This window comes from Myotis lucifugus, unplaced genomic scaffold (assembly GCF_000147115.1).
Source record: "Myotis lucifugus unplaced genomic scaffold, Myoluc2.0 scaffold_891, whole genome shotgun sequence".
In the NCBI taxonomy this organism is placed as follows: domain Eukaryota; kingdom Metazoa; phylum Chordata; class Mammalia; order Chiroptera; family Vespertilionidae; genus Myotis; species Myotis lucifugus.
The window spans coordinates 116,567-136,246 of record NW_005871939.1 but is presented as its reverse complement, the minus strand read 5'-3'; the positions used below and the strand labels follow the sequence as shown (position 1 = coordinate 136,246).

Genomic DNA, 19,680 nt, shown 5'->3' with positions numbered 1-19,680 from the left:
GCCTCAGAATCAAATGCTGCGTGATGGAGGCTTCAGAGTTTTGTTTTTGTTTTTTTAAATATATTTTATTGATTTTTTACAGAGAGGAAGAGAGAGGGATAGAGAGTTAGAAACATCGATGAGAGAGAAACATCGATCAGCTGCCTCCTGCACACCCCCTACTGGGGATGTGCCCACAACCAAGGTACATGCCCTTGACCGGAATCGAACCTGGGACCTTTCAGTCCGCAGGCCGACGCTCTATCCACTGAGCCAAACCGGTCAGGGCAGAGTTTTGTTTTTTTAAAAACAACAGAGAGTTATAGCTATAAAGGGTAACCACCGAGCAGATTAATGTTGTAAACAAAATTGCCCCCTGGAACATCCAAATCGCTTAATGTGCTCCGCTGCTTTCAGAGCACGCATTGCAGAGAAGCCGTTATGCTGATTAGCAATAATTATCATCTACTCATTAAGGAACGTCCCAAAGGGCTTCTACAAAGGCACACTCGTGGCTGAGACGGAGTGACTCTGTGTACTTGAAAATAATGAAGCTGCCGTTCTTTTAAAAATTATCTAATTTAGGATTTTCACTGATTTATGCCGTGCTTCTCTGCGAGGGCTCTGAATGGAAGGGCTTCTGCTAAATTTAAAGGGAACCTTTCTCTTCTCAAAGGTCCCGAGTAGCTTTGCACGGATCACTGAGAAGTCAGCTCCCCGAAGAGTAGGGATGAGCAGAGAGAGGTTCAGGGAAGCATTTGCATCTGAAGATATAGGCCCCCAAACTTACTGCTTTTCTTAAACATTTTGGTTCCAGCCCTAACTGGTGTGGTTCAGTGGATAGAGCACTGGCCTACGGACTGAAGGGTCCCGGGTTCGATTCCAATCAAGGGCACATGCCCAGGTTGTGGGCTCGATCCGCAGTAGGGGGCATGCAGGGGGCAGCCGAGCCATGATTCTCTCTCATCGTTGATGTTTCTATCTTTCTCCTTCTCCCTTCCTCTCTGAAATCAGTAAAAATATTTTTTTTAAAAAACAAAAAACATTTTTGTTTCAAAGATCTTTTTCTCCAAAGATCCTTGAGGTCCATTAGACATCTGTGGAGAGAAGACGCCAGACTGACTGAGAGCAGCCTTGAATCCTTTAGAAACAACGTTAATATAAGCAAACACGTAGGAGTTGAGAAGTTAACGTGGGTCAAGTACTCAATAGGCCGAGTGCTTTATCTCCCATTTTAGAGAAGTCCTTTCAGCTACAAGAAACCTCCAGGCCAGCTCCGGTGTGGCTGCAGGGACCGTGGGAGAGGCAGGCATCTTACAGAAACCCCAGCACAGGAATCAAGCACAGGAATCAAGCACAGGGTCTCCTGACAACTGGAACTGAACTGGTTCCCTGCCTTTCTCTCTGCACCTACTGATTGCTTTCACTGCCGGGAGCAGAAAGCCCGATTGGAAATCCAGATGGCAGCCGGGCTCCCAGATCATGAGCTCGTCACCCTTGCCATGGGTGGTCCGGGTTCTTCCCTTCATTCTGCCATCCAGAGGGTCAGCTTCACCCTAAGGCTTCCCGAGTATGATCATAGGGTGCGGGATAGTGGAAATGGGGGCCTGTGTGCTCAGAGAAATGTTGCCCCAAAAGTCCCAGGAACCTTTACCTCGTGGTAGCACTGACCTGAATTAAGTCACGTGATTGCTAACCTAATCCCTCATGCCGGCTGGCTTTGGCCTGGCTCTAATTCTCGTCACTAGCAAAGAGTACAGGACGATCATAATTGGTTTAGAGCAGTGGTTCTCAACCTTCCTAATGCCGCGACCCTTTAATACAGTTCCTCATGTTGTGGTGACCCCCAACCATAAAATTATTTTCGTTGCTACTTCATAACTGTAATGTTGCTGCTGTTACGAATCATAATGTAAATATCTGATATGCAGGATGTATTTTCATTGTTACAAATTGAACATCATTAAAGCATAGTGATTAATCACAAAAACAGTATGTAATTATATATGTTTTCCGATGGTCTTGGGCGACCCCTGTGAAAGGGTCATTCGACCCCCAAAGGGGTCGCGACCCACAGGTTGAGAACCGCTGCTTTAGACTCTCCTCCCTCCAAGCCGTCTTCCTAGACTGGCGAGTTGCCTCTGTGAAACTCCTACCCTGCCCTCCGCTGCGTAAAGCCCGAGCCCGTGCACAAGGCCTCTCTTCAGGCCTCAGTCCCATTCCCCTGCCCCCACCCCAGCCCGTGCTGCAGCCGCATTCCCAGCGCTTGCCACTCCACAATCTTGTCTGCCTCTGCAGGCTTCCACGCCCTTGAACATGCTGGATCTCCTTGCAATGTCCTCCGCCCTGGCTCACAGGCTGCACTCCCGTTCACCCAGGGCCGGCACCCCGCCTCAGCGCAGCTTTCCTCCTCGCCTCGTCCTCATCCCTCCACTGCTCCTACAGACAGTACTGGAGCTTTCACTGCTCTGCATCGTAATTCCCTTCATCTGCCTTTTTCTCTCCTCAACATCTTTCCACAGCACCTCCCTGACTCCTCGCAGGTGAACACAGGTGGTCAGATCCTGTGTTGAGTACTAACTAGATGACAATGATGAAATCGGCAAAAACTGTTTTGATGGGGCTCAGCATCTCCTCTCCCATTCCTGTCCCCAGGGAAGTCCTGTGGCTGCTGAAGGGTACAGGGCCAGCTGTCTGCAGCCATGGCTCCTTCCAAAGCCACTGTCGCACTCAGATGTCACCCGGCAAGTTTGCTACATGAACAATGGGCACGTTATGAAGATGAAACGTCACAGCCTGACAAGCCCTCTGGAGGAGACAGCTGAGAATGTGACAGGCTGGGGGCCGGCAGGTGTTTGCCAGGCAGCTGTGATGGCTCAACCGTCCAGGAACAACCAGTCTGATCCCTCGAGGGACAACTGGCGCTTGCCAGCTCCCACCAGCCCAACTGCAGTACGTGCTAAACAGCGTTTGTCTCTGCTGTGGCCACAGAGCTGCTCACTCTCCCACCTGCGCGGCACAGACGGCCCAGATGGGCGCATGCTTCCACGCGAGAACATGCAATTACGCCCAGCCCCTCCAGCTGCAGCAGTTCCCCGGAGGAAACCCGAGGGAGGGAACAATCCTGGCAGATGACTACCTTCCATGCTGGCACACACACTTCCTTCTCCCAAGAGCAGCTGCTGGATCCGCGGCCTCTGGCGCCTTTCACAGTCCTTCCTGGAACCCGTGCATTTGAAAAGCATTTGGTGAGATCAGAACATAAGGCAGTCATCAAACAGGATATACTTCAGTAAGAAAATACCAAGGCTTTATTCTGTTTTCTTATAAAGACAGCCCTGCTTGTTGGCTAAGTAGAAAGGGTGTACACAGTTCTCGTGAGTAAACATGAGTTACCTGCTACAGGATGCAGACATAATGCCAAGGAAGGGGCCCGAAGGGGGTAATGCTCTCATCTTCATAGCAATAAAATGCAAATTAAAACAGAAATAACTGAACCTAATTAGTGCTGGACATTCCCACAGGGAAAAAGCAAGAGGGCTCTAAAACAATCAGTAGTTTTTTTTACACAATAAAGACTTCCGTCAGGCTGAGCCGCCCGCACTCCCCCCTCAGCCCTCCCCATCTGGGGTACACGGGCCCATCTGGAGCCCACAGAGCTGCTGGTCAGGAGCGTGTGCTTTAGTCCGTGAGACAGGAAGACCAGAGAGCCTGGCTGTGGGGAGGCCCCTACGTGCAGCAGTGCCGCATGTGGAAGTTGACGACATACTCAGCATTAGTCCTCTGCACAGAAATAGCAAAGGGCTCAAAGGGGTGAAACGTAAAGGCAACAAGGCGTCGCACTGTGTGGTTGATGGGGCGGCCCAGTAAGCCTGCCTGGATCTCAAACTTGAGCAGACCAGAGTCCCGAGCATAGAACCTAAACAGAACGAGAGAGAGAGAGAGAGACAGAGAGGACGGTGTAGATACTCACCACCACCATGAAATGTGCACAGCAGGGAAATCCCCTTACACCAGCCCCAGCTCATCACAACTGCAAAATCACCCGCATCTGGTCGCTCATTTTAGGGGCAGGGAGATTACGAATCTTACTATGTTGTCCTAAGCCAATGGGTCGCTTCTCTTTCCCAAGACAGCCCTTAGCTACAACCTTAATTACAGCCTCCCCCTTTCCCAAAGCTGTCTACCCCAAAACTGTCTAGGCGAGGGCTAGAAATGAAAGGTGAGCCATGTACTAGTATGCAATTTGAAATTTCAGGCAGCCACATTAAAAAATGTTTAAGGTGAAATTAAGTTTAATAATATATTTTATTTAATCCAATATTGACATCCAAAATATCATTTCAATCTACCATCAATATAAAATATATTAATGAGATATTACACATTCTTTTTTGGACTAAACCTTTGAAATTTGATATGCATTTGACACTTGAGCAAATCTCCCCTGGGACTGGCCACATTTTAAGTGCTCAACAGTCACGTGTGGCTAGTGGCTACCACAGAGGACAGTGCAGATCTACACTCATATTTGAATTTTTCATTTTTAAGAATAAATTCTTTTATTAAATTTTCGGGGGACAGACTCTATTGGAGACTCTTCTTTTCACACACAAAAACAAAATACTAAATAGTTTTTAATTTTTTATCTAATATAGTAAGACTCAAGATACTCCCTCCATCCCAGCTCTTAAATACCCATAATGCAAAGTAAGTGCCCTGTGGTAGTGAGAACTACAGATGATCAGCGGGTTTGGGGGTTAACTGAGGGAAGGTCTAGAAAATGAAGAGCCTGAATTAAATAACTCTATTTCCCCCTTTGGGAAGCAAATATATAATAGACATAAATATATTCATATCCTTTGACTCAATAATTCCATTTCCAAGAATTTATGACCTCAGAATTTAAATGAAGTAAATAGTGACATGAATAGAGATGGCTACTACACCATTAGCTCTACCGGGGGAAAAGCAGAAAGAGAATAAATGCTCAGTAACAGGGGAACAGTGAAATTAAGTACGGTACATCTACCCAATGGAATAATAGGCCGTCATTACATGCCTCATGTAACTGTGAGGACCATGTAACAACATGGAAACCCATTTATAAGATAAAAGCCGACTACAAAGTATCATGCTGACCACCATTACAGCTGTGAAATGCAGACATGCACGCTGGCAAAGACTAGAACGGAATGCCCAATAAAGGTGTCCTGGCGTTACCTCTTCCTGGGCTTTTAGTATCCTCACAGTGCCCATTTTAAATTACAAGTAAATAAGAATTACAAGAAAAAACCCTTCAGTCAGGAGCAATGGCATTTCCAGGTGTGTCTATGAGGTTAACTTTTCCAATTGGAAAGGCGAGGAGTCAGAAAGGAGAGGACTGCAGCTCATGCCATGTGACCACATCGAATGAGACCCGCTACGTGCTTTTAGTGTGAGAAGCACATTCACCTACCCACAGAGTCCCCACACACAACGGCTTATAATTGAAAGTGAGCAGTCTGAGCTTCTAAATCTAACTATCAGTTTACAGGGAATATGGCGGAATGAGGAAGATAGTAACTACTACTCCCGAATGCAATGAGCAAAATCTAGGACGTGTGGGACATTACCGGATGAGCAACCTGGCTTCCTCAACACTTTCGCTGCAGGAAAATGAGAGGGAAACAGAATGTACAGAATAAAAAAGACAAAAAAATAGTGGCCACAGGCAATGTAGGCACCTTGTGTAGATCCTTATCTGGAAGAAACAAACTGTAAAAAGAATGCTCACGAGACAACAGGCTACTGTGAAATCTGATTCGAGATTTGGGGTTGTCAATGAAGTGTTGCTCACTTTCTCCAGATGAAATAATGGTAATGAGGTTGTATTTTAAGTCCCTCTCTTTTAAAGTTTCATACTGAAATATTTAAGAGGAAAGTGTTATGACACCTGGGGGTTACGTCAGAATCATCCAGGGTGGCAAGTCGCGAGGGGACAAAGTAGGTGGTGGCAGGACAATGAAACTCTAACCACGAGCTGGTAACTGCTGAAGCGGGGTGATGGGTATATGGAGGCTTATTATATTCTTCTATTTTTTATGTTTAAATTTTTCCATAATAAAAAAATTTCAATTGGGCTTTGGAACTGGACTGAAACTGGGGTGATGAACTGTACAGAATTATTGTATACAAACCTCGTTTATACACATTGAAGCTGCATTATGAAATACTAACTACACTGTTTCTACGTGAAAAAGGCTCACACTCCATCTCTGGGCTCCAGAACACACCAGCTGCCCTGAAATAGCCCCAGTGACAATGGTGACAACTCCCCCCAGCACCCTTTACAGCCCACAGAGCAACACACGCTCCCGACGTGGAGACAGGTGGGTCTGTGAACTGGGCATCTATGCGGGAAGGGACTGGCTGTCAGAGGCGAGCTGCACCCTTCCGGCAATAATACTGAAATATTTTTACAAGTACATTTCAAATCTACATCCCCAAACTCCCAAAATGAGGAAGCCTGAGTTTCTCTAAAACCTCCTGTTCCCCATATTGTCCCTGCGATCATTTCCAGTAGGTGACTGGGGGGATGCAATCACCTGGGCTGGATAAAACTTCAAAGGCTGAGCCATAAGCATCATTATGAAATGGTATTAGATTACTAAATGGAAAAGTATGGTTTCCTGCCCTCGATACCTCTGAAAGGAAACACGTACCTGAAGGGGATGCTTGGGTGAGAAGCAGAGTAGAAGGTGTTCCTTATGAGACTACTGCCTGTGTGGTCAGAGCACCCACCACATCATATAAACTGCCCCCCTTCCAATTCAACCCACGAGTAGGAAGGACACAATCATATAAAACGATGCCCAAGAAGAAGAGAGAGAGAAAGCGGGCAGGACCGGCCCTGGACCACGAGCTGGTAACTGCAGACGCTGTACCTGATAGGGTGGTCGCCACACGTCTTGGGCCGCTCCATGACGGACACCCACTTGTCATCGTAGCTGAAGAGCGACAGATCGAGGTAGGGGCTGCCACTGTAAGACTGGGCGCTGATGGGGAGCTGGCCGAGCAGCCGGCGCACGGCCTCGGTGTGCCCTCCGTACTTGGCGTTCACAATAGTGTCTTTGAACCTGAAAGAAAGCACAGTGATGAAGGCTGTGTTTGCGGACACACGTTTTTTTTAAATGACCAACCTATGTCTAAAAACAATTCATTCTGTCAATAAAAGTCCGGATATTGACCGAAGTCAGAACTCACACATAGCACAAGCCTGGCTAGCTTCCAGTACTCTCAAGAAGCAGAAAACGGAATTAGAAATGGGGAACATTACTTTAGAAAAGTTAAAAAAAAAAAAGACTCTACAAACAAGTTTAAAATGCGTGTAACTGCCCGGTCGGTGTGGTCGGTGTCTGGCTGCTGGCCTGGCACCCGGAACTTCCCCTTCCCGTCATCCTTGGCATTCTCTCTGCTGCTCTCCACTGTCAAACTGCACCATTCCTTTGTGTTTGTTGGTAAAACGCATCTTCCAGACGCTTCCTTAGAAAAGGGGCATGGGAGGTGATTGTTTGAGACGGCATGTCTGAAAATGTCTGTGCTCCATTGATCATTGGAATTCTAAATTAGGAGTCATTTTTTTTGGAGAAGTCTGAGGGCAGAATTTTAAAGGCTTCAAGCTTTCAATGTTGTGACTGGTCTGTCCAATGCTATTCTGATGACTTATTTTTTTAAATGTGAGATGTTTTTTTCTGAAAATTTTTACAATTTTCTCTTTATCCCCAGTGCTTCGAAGTTTCATGATGACATGCCCTTCACTTTCTTGATGAATCCTCCTGGAATTAGCCAGATAGTGGGTCGCCTGGGCAAATCCTCTAACTTCTTTTCCATCTTTTCTCTCCCATTTTTATTCTCTTATCTTTTTACATTACTTTCTTGGAGAGTTCTTCAACTATATCTAAGAAATTTTAAATTTCTAAAGTGTCACTGTTCTAGGAATGTTCCTGTTCTTATGGCTTGAATTATTTCAGTCACCACATGTTGTTTCTTTATTCTGTTCGTTTTAGTTTGGTCTCTATACCTTTCAAGACAAAGATTTTCTTAAATGACTCATGATCCTTGATAATTTATTTTCTCTGTAACATTTCTTCTAACCAATAATGGATCCATTTTCATTTACCTCCACCAAAAGATTTTTGAAGACTATAAAATTGAGCATTTAGAGCCATGTGTTCCCAAGAAGAAAAAACAATTTTAATTTATATATACATTATATTTTTGATGCAGCAAAATAGGATAAGATGATACACAAAATGTTACATTAGGTGAGAATTCTGTAGGGGAGATGACATAGATATATGGAATGGAGGATAAGATTGTCGCATGGTTTTCTGAAGTAAATGACTATTGATGTCACAGCAACAAATTAAGAAAATTTAAGAGAAATCAGGCCTGTTAAGCCCGGTGGGACAGCTTACCGGCGTTGGATCTGCCTTGCAAAATTGTTGCTGGAAGCTGAGCAGGGAAACTGGACTTCGCTGTGCAGGGTAGCGTTCCGGAAGAGGTCGCAGAAGTTCTCAAAGAGCTCCAGGAGCTCGTCGGACGTGTTCTCAAACACCGCGATCACCTCTGTTGTCACCATATTGTACACCACAAAGAAAGACGCCTGCAGGGGAACAGAGAGCGCTAAGGGACGGCTGAGTATAACATGCCTGTCCAACCTCACTTGGCTGAGAATTCAGGCTACCCCAGGGAAACATGAACCGCCTCCGCTCCAGCACCACGGCTCCAGCATGGCTCCCCGTGTTTCTGGGAAAAGGCGGGGGTGGCCTTGGAGGGCTTCCTTAGTCAAGGCTTCATGTGGCCAGATGTCCCACTGTATCTGCGCTGCTGAAATGATTGAATTGGCCAGCATCTAGGTATGAAAACGCTTTCCATCTTTCATTTCCAACTGTGCAAATTCAGTATTTTTCCTTCCAAGTGTTTACTCCCTACTTGCTCCCAGCCCACCCTGAGACAGATAAAAAATGCTTTCTTAAAATGCCAGATTTAATTTCCTTCCCGCTGAGAAAGTGATTTGCAGCCTGGGGTTGCCTGTTGACAGATTATGTTCTCGTGTATACATACATCCAGCGGAAAGTTCAATTTCGGGGCATTTACTTTTCCTCTTACTATTTCTAGCATGCAGAGAGCCGCCTTAAGTACGTTCTGCCCTAAAGCTGCCCAGGCAAGTTGAAACCAAGCAGGGCACTGCTGCTGAACAAATGAAAACTCAGAGAGGATTTTCCATTTCTGTCCTACATGTTCTTTCAGCCCCGGCATTTGTAGATACATTTGCGATTTATAGCGAATCTTAGAGGAGGGAGCTGACAAGCTCTCAAATGCCATGGGGGCAGAGCTACCGCTTTTTCTGCAGGACCCCTGGGTGAGGAGCCTCTTCCTTTAAACCTCCAGTGCTCTGCTCAGCCGACCAGGGCAGCCGACAAGGACAGCGAGTGTAACAGGGCCATCCGTCCGCAAGCTTCCAATAGGCCTCCAGACGTTTCCAGAACACTGAGATTAGTGGTCCCCCTCCGATGATTAAGTTTAAATCTCCATTAACAATTTCTGGTGCCATTTGGCCCACCTGTTTGACTAGTCATTAGTCCTTCCCAGAGCTTATGTTACATGACTTTTGTGAACCCCTGGAAATTAAATTTGGCTGCAAATGAAAGAGGCTGGGGGGTAACCTGAGACTAATGCCCCTAATATTAGCCAGGCTTTGTTTTGGATGCACTTTTTACTCATTAACCTGATTGGAACCTATCAAATTAAACCGAGGCGGAAAAGACAACTAGGGCAGAGAGATTGGGTTTAAAGTTACAACCTCTGGGAAGCAAAGCACAGAGCCCTAGCAATGTTTCTGGCTCCAGCTTTCAGAAATAAATAGGTCATGGTTTAGCAAAGAAAAAGTGGATACTCTCAAGTGTAGCCGTTACAGACATCGTATTCCCTCCAAAACAAAAAGGTCATCAGAGCTCAGACCTAAACAAACGTGGACTCGTGTCCTTTCTGCAGAAGGGACCACCCTTCGGTCCTATCAGGGCTTCGCCAAGATCTACCGTCATCATGTGACCGGAGAATTACACCAGCAACTCCTAAGCCTCCCTCCGGGACACTGGGAAACACGGACAGGAGGCTACAGAAGCCGGGTCTCACCGCCAATCTCCCAGGACAGTAAGACGAACTGGATGCTCCCCCACGGTGGCTCCACGGGTGCCTTCCTCACTGACACGGAAGAAAAGGAGTCCAGAACAAAACGATCTCTAAACCACAGCACTCGCCGTTTTGTAAAGAATTCCTGAACTACGACTCGGAAGAAAAATGTCGGAAACATTTCACCACAGATGGCTGGTCAGGCCTTAGGAGAGAGGGTCCTGTCCAGTCTCTCTTAATGGCAGAATCAGCCGCAGGTCAAGGAGCGATACCGACTTCAGGTTTGCCCTCTGTACAGAATTTGCAAACTAGCATCTGAGGAGACAATCTGGAAACAGGAGCATGGGGCAAAGGTACGGAACAGTGGTCTCTTACTCGGTCTACACTGACAATGGAGAGTTCTTAAAGGAAAATGCCCTTGCCCTGGCCAGTGCTGCAAAATGGTCAGTGTTGGCCCGTGCACTGAGGGTCGCAGGTTCAATTCCCGGTCTAGGGCATGTACCTGGGAGGCAGGTTCAACCTCCAGCCCTGGTGGGGCGTGTGCAGGAGGCAACTAACTGGTGTGTCTCTTTCACATCGATGTTTCTCTCTCTCTCCCCCTCCTCCTTTCCTCTCACTCTCTCTAAAAAAATCAACAGAAAAAATATCCTTGGGGCCCTGACTGGTTTGGCTCAGTGGATGGAGCATCGGCCTGTGGACTTAAAGGTCCCAGGTTCGATTCCCAGTCAAGGGCATGTACCTTGGTTGCGGGCACATCCCCAGTAGGGAGTGTGCAGGAGGCAGCTGATCGATGTTTCTCTCTCATCGATGTTTCTCACTATCCCTCTCCCTTCCTCTCTGTGAAAAACCAATAAAATATATTTAAAAAATAAATAAATAAATAAAAAATAAATTTCATCAGGGAAATTTTAAAAATATATACATATATCCTTGGGAGATTAACAACAAAAAAAAAAGAGAGCGAGAGAGAGAGAAATGTTAAGATTACCCTGAATTTCAACACGATGTTTCAATCCAAGAATCTTAAAGGTTTCCGTGCTCTTACCAACATCTTATTCCCATTGAGAAGTGCCTCTCTCCCCTATCAACATCTTTCACTCAAACTGAAAAAGACCTCAGGACCTGGAGTCCTGATGAATCACTTGGGGAATCCAAAATTTGGGATCCTTTTGCTCTTTTACTGCTCTACAACCCGTATCTTTCAGCACATGGCAAGGTCAAGGTCAAGTCATAAAACTTAACTCTGTGAAATGAACGTGCCTAGTGGTTACCTTTGGAAGAAGACTTGTGAAGAAGTATGTTGGCATTAACCATTTAAGCAGGAAAGAGCGGCTAGATTTTCAGAGGGTTTCCTGTCTGTGTGTGTTGGGCTCATTCTTACTGCCAGAAATAAAACAGTCAGACTAACAAGGACAGTCTTACAAAATCAAGGCAGGATGATCCACAGGCAGTCCACACGTTAACCTCGGAGCGTTCGGGCTTCCACCTCAAGGGTCCTAAAAATGCTCTGCCGTCCGGCGGTGTGGCTCAGTGGTTGAGCATCAACCTATGAACCAGAGGTCATGGTTCGATTCTGGTCAGGGCACATGCCTGGGTTGTGGGCTCATCCCCAACAGGGGGCGTGCAGGAGGCAGCCAATCAATGATTCTCTCTCATCACTGATGTTTCTATCTCTCTATCCCTCTTTCTTCCTCTCTGAAATCAAGAAAAATATTTTTAAAAATAAAACAAAATTAAAATTAAAATGTTCTGCAGAAGGTAGAGGGCAATAATCACAGAGGTGACGATCTACATGTCAATGGTTTGAGATTTAAGAAATACACGTGGGCAGAGAAAAACAAAGCTGTTTTAGGTTGGACTGAGCCCTAGGATAGCAAAAAATTTTTTAAAAATATATTTTGTTGATTTTTTTTTTTTTACAGAGAGGAAGGGAGAGGGATAGAGAGCTAGAAACATCGACGAGATAGAAACATCGATCAGCCGCCCCCCCCCCCCCTCCGCCGCACGCCTCCCACTGGTGATGTGCCCGCAACCAAGGCACACGCCCCCGACTGGAATCGAACCCGGTACCCGTCAGACCCCAGGCCGACGCTCCATCCACTGAGCCAAACCGGTCAGGGCACAAATATTTAAGATTACACAGAACGTGTATTTCTGAGAGGTTGGCTATAGACAAAGAGAAAAGCCGTCACATTCTGCCAAGGAGACTGGGGCGGGGGAGGTCACAGGCAGGAGAGCGCCGCGTACCTGCGAGGGGTCTGTGACCCGCAGGGTGACCACGTCCTCGCTCGTGTACTTGATAAACAGGTGGTTCTCGTCCAGAAGCTGCATCTTCCACATGCGCAGCTGCCGCAGTTGGTCAAAATACTGGAAGAAGCGCCGCTTGGCCATGGCGCTCCCATCCTGCTCTGCGCGGCGCCACAAGTAGACGAGCAGCCGGTGCTTCAGGGAGTTGATGAAGGGGTCCCGGAAGGGGTTGGCCATGCCCGTCTGGCTGTCCCGCTGGACCTCGGGGAAGATGGCGGAGACGGTGAGCAGGTCGTCCTCATAGCAGAAGCGGCCGATGGTCCGCACGTCGATGAACGTGCCTTCGGGCGTCACCTGGAAGACGTGGATGGTCTGCTGCTGCACCGACAGGATGGCCAGGATGTTTTTGTACAAGTACAGCCCTTGGTTGTGAGACAGGACCACTTTATCACACTTGAAGGTGCGCGTGTCACACAGGCGGCCGGTGTGGAGGTCAATGATGTGGAGGGAGTAGTCCTCCAGAGGGGACCGCGGGTTGGGGGTCACGGACTCGCTGTTCCGGTACACCTCATAGAAAGGGGGGTGAGGCTCGTCCGGGAGGTAGGCAGCCGAGCCCACGATGACACAGCGGCAGTCGTCGGTGAACAGGCTGCACTCCCGGTTCAGGTGCTCCCCGTTGGCCGCCACGTTGGTAATGTGCAGCAGGACAAAAAACCGCTCGAAGAGCCGCCCGCGGATGTTGACCGACCGCTGGTCATTGCCATTGGACAGGATCTCCCCCTCGTAGCCCTGCAGCAGGTCCTCGGCCGCCTGGCAGCCCTGGTACTCATAGATCTCGAGAGACGTCTGGTCTGAAGAGAAGGCGATAAAGTAGCGCCCGTCGGGTGAGAATTTACGCAAGAAACAGGGCGGCTTTTCCACGTTGACCACTGTGAAGTTGGGGAAGACGTTCTGGTGGAACACGCGGACCTGGTGCCAGTGGGTGCCTGCCTTGCCCGAGCTGATGCGCCGGCGCTCCAGGCGGTGGATGACATTTTGGTTCTGGATTCTGCGAGGTTTGATGGTGGAAACATGATGATCCATTGTCACATCTCTACATGGAAAAGTCAAGCAGAAGAAAACCAAACGGAAGTTACCAAAACCTATACAAGTCGAACAGATTCTTCCCTCCTTATACCCTGCACCCGGGAGCTCCCAAGATGCGAGGGATCAGCATTTCTCCTTCTCAGATTATAATCAGGAAGTGGTCCTGACATTTCTGAGTCTAAGAAACAGATTTGAGAGGAGGACCTAATTCAACTGGAATATCTTCAAAGCATGCTTAGCTGTTGGGAACAATCAACAGGAAAAAAAAAAACAACAACACCTACATCTGCATGAAATTTGTTCAATGTAAGAGTCACATTCAATGTACATTTATTTAAAAAGCTTTTATTTATTTATTTACGTATGTAGTATTGGGCTCTTAAGATGTCCATACTACCCAAAGCAATCGACAAACTCAGTGTAATCCATATCAAAATTCCAACAGCATTTTTTGCAAAAAGTGGTAAAATGCATCCTAAAGTGCCCGTCATCTCAAGGAACCCCGAAAGGCCAACAGTTTTTTCTAAAAGAAAACAAAAGGGGAGGACTCACGCTTCCTGATTTCAGAACATATCACAGAGCTAAGGTCATCAAAAAGTGTGGTACTGCCCTAACTGGTGTGGCTCAGTGGATAGAGTGAAGGGTCCCAGGTTCGATTCCAGTCAAGGGCATGTACCTTGGTTGCGAGCACATCCCCAGTGGGGGATGTGCAGGAGGCAGCTGATGGGTGTTTCTACCTCTCTATCCCTCTCCCTTCCTCTCTGTAAAAAAAAAAAAAAAATCAATAAAATATATATATTTTTTTTAAAAGTGTGTCACTGACAACAACATACCAATGGAACAGAGGAGAGCCCAGAAATACAGCTTTGCGAATGTCAGCCTGAGACGTGTGAAGTTCAGAGAACCCTACACGTAGGTAACATACTAATATCCTCCCCTTCATGGCACCTGCCCTGCCTGCAACTTTCTCTCTGCACCTGACTTAAGTCTGGGGCATAGGAGAGGCGTGCGCGCCTGCGCAGTCCATGCAGACGTTGCGTTCTGTCTGCCCGTCACGGTACTGGACACAGCTTAAGCCTCCTGTCTGCCCTGAAGGCTGGACCTGCCTCATGGCCTCAAGCCCTTTGCCAACTCAGAGGCCCCTCCGCCTGGGGCTGTGCCCTCTGCCTAGGGATGTATTTCCTCCGGCCCCTGCAGCTCACGGGTCACCACCCTCAGGAAGCCTTCCCTGACCACCGACCTACACCTGGCCTCCCCTTAGATCTGTGTCTGCCTCCCCCAAAGGGACGGTCCCGGTTTGAATCTGTGCATTCGCTTGCATGGCTGTGCTTGCTGCTGGACGCTCCAGGCAGGCAACAATCGCGTCTACTTAAGTCCCCTCCGCTCTCTCGGGGCCCAGCCCTGGGGCCGGCCCCCACCGTGCCTCCCGCAGGTTGTTCACGGAACGAGCGCCAGCCCCGGCCGGAGCGCGCCACTGACTCGCTCTGAGCTCCTCGGCACTCCTCCTGCCTGGGCTGGTCTCAGTTTCCCCCTGGGGGCGGGTGCACACATCCCTCAAACTGCTAGTGACGGCTTCCACACCTGCCAGGATCGAGGGGCGGGCACACCCCCCACCCCAGGGGGCGCCCCCCGGAAAGAAAAGCCAGGGGCGGGGCCTCCAGGGGAAGGGCCAGCTGAGGGAAGGCGGGGGCCGCAGGGCCTCCCCGTCGGGCGGCCTCGGGGAGGGCTTGACGGGCGGGGAGGCCGGCCTGGGGAAGGAGAGGTCCTCACCTGTGGGTCCCCGCTCAGAGGGCCGGGGTTAGGGACCCCCGGCCGGCTCTGCGCGCGCCGCCCCCGGCCCCGCCCCCGCCATGCTTCGGGACCGGCTCCGCGACTTCAAGCCCCCGCTTCCGGTATCCACCGGAAGTGCGGGGTAGCGAGAAGCCACGTGGGGATAGCGCGCTGTCCAGCCGGGCCTGGGAAGCGCTACAGCGCACCCTGGTGTCCGGAGGGAGGTAGAGGCCAAAGAGGCCCAGTGCCAGCCAAGGAAAAAATTCACTCAGAACTCCTAGCAGGGCACCTATGGCCATGTCTCCGCGCCTGCTGGGCACCTTTGCAAAAGACAGATATAAACGCCGGTGTGGCTAAGTGGTTGGTGTCGGCCCACGCACCAAAGGGTCTCGGGTCTGATTCCCGCTCAAGGGCCCATTCCTGGGTTGCAGGTTTGACCCCTGGCCGTGGTCGGGGCACGTGCTGGAGGCAACCAATTGACGTGTCTCTCTCACATCGATGTTTCTCTCTCTCACTCTGTCTAAAAAAAAATAAAAATTATTTTTTCGCCTTTTGATTAAATGCACCGTTTCATTAGCTGAGGAACCTAAGTAACTGTGAATGCTTTTGCTCAAAAAGCAATCGAATATTTGGATTGGGCTACGCCCGAAGTCAGCGCCACAAAGACAGGGACCATTTCTGTATTGCAAACTCCTGATCCCCGAGGGCTGACACGGTGCCAGGCACGCGGGCACTCCAGACGGATTTGCTGGACGCTGGCGGTCTTTTGTACGCACAGGGCGGAGCCTCGGTGGGGGGGTCACCTTCAAGCACACCAGACGTTCCCTTGTGTTTCCCCGGCTCCTCAGCCTGCCTCTCTCAGATGTTCCCGCGTCTAATTCCCTCCCAACGTCCTCTCACCCTGGGAAGAACACTGCGTGCCCAACTGCCACTGCACCCCCGGCTCCTGCCTCCTTTGTCCCTCTCAGGAGTCCCCGAGTGGGATGATGGGGGACAGGGAGGGAGCTGAAGGACTTGAGAGCTTTCTCGCCACTCACTCCAGTCCTCCTGCGGCTTGTCTGCCTGGGCTTTTAACCACTCTGCCCGTGATCTGCATTAGCCACGAGGGGGGGGGGGGGCGGGAGCGCGGCATGAGGAGGTCTGTGTCTGTCTCCCTCTCTTAAAGAGAGTGGCAGAACGCCTTTCACCTCTACGCGGTGAGGAGACATGTCTTGGCCCTAATATTACACCATTCCACCCCTCACCATCACACCACCACCACGACCATCACCACCACCACCACCAATCCTTCAATCCAAACAACTGCACCACCGGGTACATATGGACTGTCTGCCAGACCCTATGCCAATTATTGCACCTGCATCCTCTCAGTTACTCCCCGCGCTGACGCTGTGAGTGAGGTATTATTATCCCCACTTTACAGATGCAGAAATTGCGGCTCGGTTCCACTTGATGCTACCCCCCTCCCTTCCCCCCCCCCCCCGCGCCAATCCTATATTTGCTTTACAAGACTCACTTCATCATCATAAGCTACTTGCAGGAAACGCTTGCAGTTCTTCAGTCTTCAGATTTCACTTGTATCAACTGTCTGCCTTCCCTCCATGCTCTTGGCTAAATGCTCCCTGCCCAGGTCCATGTACTTCTTTTTTTTTTAAATAATGTTTTTAAATATGTTTTTTTATTGAATTTAGAGAGGAAGGGAGAGGGATAGAAATATCAATGAGACGTGGATTGGCTGCCTCTTGCACGCCCCCTACTGGGGATCGAGCCCAGAACCCGGGCATGTGCCCTGACTGGGAATCAATCCATGATCTCCTGGTTCATGGGTCGATGTTCAACCACTGAGCCAAGGAAGCTGCGCAAAACAAGTCCTTTTTTATTATCTAGGGCAGTGGTTCTCAACCTTCCTAATGCCGTGACCCTTTAATACAGTTCCTCATGTTGTGGTGACCCCCAATTTCATTGTTACAAATTGAACACAATTAAAGCATCGTGATTAATCACAAAAACAATATGTAATTATATAGGTGTTTTCCGATGGTCTTAGGCGACCCCTGTGAAAGGGTCGTTCGACTCCCAAAGGGGTCACGACCCACAGGTTGAGAACCGCTGGTCTAGAGCCTAGCACATATTAGAGGCCGCCTAATATGTATTTGCTGAATGAATGAATGAATGAATGAATGGTGTCTGGTGCTCTCCTCTTTCTAGATGTGCCTGGGATGTGGGGTAGGAGGGGCGGGAGGAAGGAGAGGCAGGGAACACCCCAGCATCGTCCCTCCTGTAGCCGTAGCTGAGCCGGGTGGAGCACGTCCCGTGAGCCAGGGGTCCCGGGGCTTGTCGGGGCCCGCTGGTCCACCTTCCACTCTCAGGGGCAGGACGGAGGAGAACGGATGGAAATAGAAGGAAGAGGCTGCGGGCCGAGGAGCCCAAGCCCAGGGAACATGAAGAATCTTCGCTGCAGGGACAAGCGCTCTTCTTCCCATAAAAGCAATGAAATTAGAGGTAATTGTGAGACACCGAGATTCGATCAAACCAGGGAGGCGCTCAGGTGAGGGGGGCCGGGTCCCCCCGCCAGCGCCGGCAATCGCCCTCTGTCTCGGTGACTGAACAAACAGTCCCTCCGGGCCCCGTCCCCACACTGCCCTGCAACGGGGGGGGGGGGGGCCGGAGGAGCTGGGGTGGCCTGGCCCCCACAAGGCACGGGCCTCCGCCCAACCCCTGTCCCCGCCTGGGACCTGCTCAGAGGGCAGGAGGCTAACGGGTGGCTACGCTGGGTCCGCCGTCCTGTCTACCTTAGGCCACGGGCACCAGAGGGCCAGGGAGGAGCCGGAGGGCCATCGGAGGGGAGGGACAGGGCCTCCCTTCCTCTGCTCCCCTCCACCCTCACTTTTTAAAAACATCTTTTATTGATTCAGAGAGGAAGGGAAAGGGACAGAGACCTAGAAACATCAATGATGAGAGAGAACCATTGACTGGCTGCCTCCTGCCCTCCCCGCACTGGGGATCGAGCCCAGAACCCGGGCATGTGCCCTGACCGGGAATCAAACCTGGGACCCTTCAGCCCGCAGGCGGACGCTCTATCCACTGAGCCACACCAGCCAGGGCCCCTTTCCCTGCTTTGCTCTCCCTTTTACCGGCTGAGAATCCAGCGGTGAGAACGCACACCGTGAAACAGAGAATGGGGTGCACGAAGTGCTGCTTAGGGAGGCACGGGGCCGGTGGGTCCACACAGCAGGGGACGGCCAGGCCAGGCGTTCCTTAGCAGCAAGTGCTCATTGCTCCCCCATGTGCATGGCAGCATTAGCCACATTAGCCAAGACGTGGAAGCAACTCAGCGTCCATCAACAGATGAATGGACAGAGAAGCCGTGGTACACATACTAGTGTGCACAACGGAGTATTATTCAGTCATGAACAAGAATGAAACCCTGCCACGGGTGGACCGGGAGGGCATTATGCTCAGTGAAGTGAGTCAGACAGAGACAGACAGATACTGTATGATCTCACGTACATGTGCAACAGAAACAAAGAAAAGAGACCAAGTCATAGATACAGAGAACAGATTGGTGATCGCCAGAGGGAGGGGGGTAGGAGGCAAAATAGGTGAAGGAAGTCAAAAGGTACAAACTTCCAGTTATAAAATAATCACATCTGGGGGACGTAATGCACGGTGACTGTCGCGTACAACACTGTTGCATATTTGAAAGTTGCTAAGAGAACTTGGCCGGCGTGGCTCAGTGGCTGAGCGTCAACCTAAGAACCAGGAGGTCACGGTTCGATTCCTGATCAGGGCACACGCCTGGGTTTTGGGCTCCATCCCCATTAGGGGACGTGCAGGAGGCAGCCGATCCATGATTCTCTCTCATCATTGATATTTCTCCCTCCCCTCTCTCTCTCTCCCCCTCTCCTTCTCCCTCTCCCTTCCTCTCTGAAATCAATAAAAAATAACGTTTTTTAAAAAATGGGAACTTGTCTTCATTTCATTGGAATATAAGACGGAGGGAGGAAATTCACTTAGAAAGAAAAGCGTGGGGACCTTTGGGAGGACAGGGGGACAGTCAGCAGTTAAGCACCTGGGGATGTCTCTCTGACCCACACGGGGGCAGGTTGAAGAGACGGGCAGAGAAGAGGGGGACGCCTCCCCCGCCACCTTCACCAAACATGACTGTCCGCCGGGGGCTGGGCCCCTCGGGCATCTGATAAGGTGGTTCAGTCGCTGGAACACCTGCCCCGCCATCTGGCACTTTTGTCCTCTGGATGGGGCCACCCAGGCCTCCGTGCCCACCTCCCGGGAGCCAGTGGGCCGCAGGGGTCGCGAACACTGGCCAGCAAGCATGACACCCCACCCCGCCCCCCCAAGTACCAAGGGCTGTAGGGTAGATTTCCTTGTTCAAAGGCCACTTTGTGAAGAGATGGCCTCTAC

The 19,680-nt window shown here is 49.9% G+C and overlaps 1 protein-coding gene across 4 annotated transcripts; it reads right to left on the bottom strand.

Moving 5' to 3' along the window:
* Nucleotides 1–2,236: 2,236 nt before the first annotated feature.
* DET1 (DET1, COP1 ubiquitin ligase partner) lies at nucleotides 2,237–15,393 on the bottom strand. 4 transcript variants are annotated; one of them, XM_023747488.1, is made up of 6 exons: nucleotides 15,259–15,393; nucleotides 12,403–13,495; nucleotides 8,439–8,626; nucleotides 6,906–7,097; nucleotides 3,119–3,198; nucleotides 2,244–2,732 (listed from the first exon to the last, which is right to left on the bottom strand). In XM_023747488.1, the coding sequence occupies exons 2-6, from the start codon at nucleotides 13,483–13,485 to the stop codon at nucleotides 2,710–2,712; spliced, it is 1,566 nt and encodes a 521-aa protein (XP_023603256.1). In that variant the 5' UTR covers nucleotides 13,486–13,495; nucleotides 15,259–15,393; the 3' UTR covers nucleotides 2,244–2,709. The 4 variants fall into 4 exon arrangements, with proteins under 4 accessions (XP_014304148.1, XP_014304147.1, XP_023603256.1 ...); XM_014448662.2 differs by lacking the exon at nucleotides 15,259–15,393 and adding an exon at nucleotides 14,322–14,641 and having other exon boundaries at nucleotides 2,237–3,198; XM_014448661.2 differs by having other exon boundaries at nucleotides 2,238–3,198.
* Between the last annotated feature and the right edge of the window lie 4,287 nt (nucleotides 15,394–19,680).